Genomic DNA, 2,231 nt, shown 5'->3' with positions numbered 1-2,231 from the left:
TTTTATTGTATAGTCGTACATCGTGGCTGCGAAACATATCAGGCTATGGGGCCATGCGGCCGTGAGCCGTAGGAGATGCAAACACTCCCCGCACAAGCCCGGCTATGCAAGAGTTTTTGAGAGTGAAGCTGAAAGTGAGACTGTCTGTCGGTGAGAAAAAGTACGTAAAATCGTGCATTTTGTTTCAACCTGCGCATTGATTGAGGATTCGAAATGTTTCTTCCCCGCTGATAGAGCGTGTACTGATGTTGCCGTCACGGCAAAGGACTTGCCATTGTTAAATGCTTTGGGCTATAAATGCGGCCTCTGTCCCGACCTTTTTTCACTTTCTCAATAGAATCAGCTCACAAAACGTGGTGATCCCATCCTCTATTCGAAACAATGCGTACAATCACTCTTCTGCAATTTCTACCCCTCGTCCCCGCTGTGCTGGCCGACACGGTCCAGTACCCTGAGATTGTCCCCGGGCCCGGGCTTCCCAGCCTGGCATCTCTGGGTCTCACCTCAGAGCAGTTGTATAAGATGGAGTCGGTCTCACCTAGTAGTATGTTGCCGCACTTGATTCCTTTTCGAACGTGAAACCGCTTACCAAATGGCGGGCACAGAAGTCAACAAAAGAGCATCATTCGCCCCCAACTATGTCCCCTTTTGCGAATCCGATCAACGGGCCCATACCCACGTGGATGGTCTCAGGATGTGCTATACTTATCTGAGCTATATTGGTGCGCGGGACTGCACGGTCCCCAGTGGCTTCAGGAAGGCCCTATACTGTAACGCTGGTGACGCTCACATTAACGGGCTGTCTATCAATGGCAGGAGCCAGACATCGTCTTGGTATGTTCTTGCCATGTATCTCTGAAAGCTAGAGATCAGTTTCTGACTCGCTGAAATGAAGCGCGAGCGTTGCCGGCGCCCTTGGCTGGATCCTTGACAACTGCAAGCTCCCCAACAACCAGATCGCTGGTAAGTCTCTACATGCACTGCAACCTACTCCACGAAAACAATCTAACGCGTTCCCATAGGCTCTCAGGCTGTTTCTGGAAATGCTGATATTATCGTTACTGGTATGAGCTCTAGCTTTTCTTGTTAGAATGCGAGGGACATTTCGAAAGCATGTGGGCCGCCACGTATCTATCGAAAGCAGACCGTCAATCAGAGGACAAGGCTAGGATTCAGGCGAGACTCGATGTAGAGATGACGAAGATAGGTCTACTGTCATTACCAATATGAAGCTAATATGCGTGCGATGAAAGTCTCGGCATGAACTGGCGTAAGGTGTTTGCGCCAGCAGAGCATGTCCCGTCAGTGCATCGAGTCTGCGAATTGCAAAAGAACATTAGGAGTGGGAGACGCGACCCCAATCTGACATCTCATGCTCTGATTGTCAATAAATGGGAGTGTGACCCATTGAAATGACTCGTAGTATTAGTCGAAAGCGTAATATTCGCAATCTATACGTCCTACAGGGACTGAGAAACCATATTACACGCCTCGTACTTATGAAATGTTTATAGTAGTGGAAAGGAGCGAGGATAGGCGGACCCAAAAAGGACGCCTCGTTATCAGAAAACGATGGGCATTAGATATAAAGGCGGCGTAGTCTGGTCTATAGGTATAGTAGAGCCTAGCGAAAATAAGCCTCTTTGTATTTCTGCGTAAAACATGTTTCAATGTGACAGTGCCCATTGCTTGCTGTGTAAAAGATTTCATGCTATTTATTTTGGCTGAAAGGCAGACTCGCTTTCATTCATATCGTACACAAGAACCTATATTTCGAATACTGTGAGCATACAAGTTCTAACCAAGTGCATATATAACCACAATGGCTGCTTATGACCAGGGTGACAGATATGTGCCTTGAATTAATTTCAGTATTGCGTAACCTATGCCTATATTATCTGAGACATTTTAATGCACGAGATAAAAACTGAGAATGCAGATTCAGAGCTGCGCGTATAAATATCGTGATCTCCCTTCTCGAATTGTTAGCAGGCACGCCTCGGCTCGCTGACTCAGCCAGGACCCTCATCAGCCGCCACACCTTCTAGATAGCCTCTCTTCTCTTTCTCCCACACATACACACATTTATTAGGTCTTTACTTTAGCTTATACCTCGCCATATAATTCCGTCACTCTTACTCTCTTTAATCCGCTATATAGTAGTAATTACTATTTCTTACTAATTCTAGCTACTAGAAAAACGTTATCTCTACGCTATAAGCCTTAATATA

At 46.3% G+C, this 2,231-nt stretch overlaps 1 protein-coding gene across 1 annotated transcript; it reads left to right on the top strand.

Annotated features, from left to right (window-relative positions):
* Positions 1-381: 381 nt before the first annotated feature.
* Positions 382-1,090, top strand: BBA_02122 (uncharacterized protein; the record flags this gene model as incomplete). The annotated part of the gene is made up of 4 exons (XM_008597219.1): positions 382-544; positions 606-834; positions 896-963; positions 1,023-1,090. The coding sequence occupies 4 exons, from the start codon at positions 382-384 to the stop codon at positions 1,088-1,090; spliced, it is 528 nt and encodes a 175-aa protein (XP_008595441.1).
* Between the last annotated feature and the right edge of the window lie 1,141 nt (positions 1,091-2,231).

Source organism: Beauveria bassiana (genome assembly GCF_000280675.1).
Source record: "Beauveria bassiana ARSEF 2860 unplaced genomic scaffold BBA_S00004, whole genome shotgun sequence".
Classification (NCBI taxonomy): Eukaryota; Fungi; Ascomycota; class Sordariomycetes; order Hypocreales; family Cordycipitaceae; genus Beauveria; species Beauveria bassiana.
Note: the sequence above shows the minus strand (reverse complement) of the source record. Positions and strands in the feature narration are given on the sequence as shown.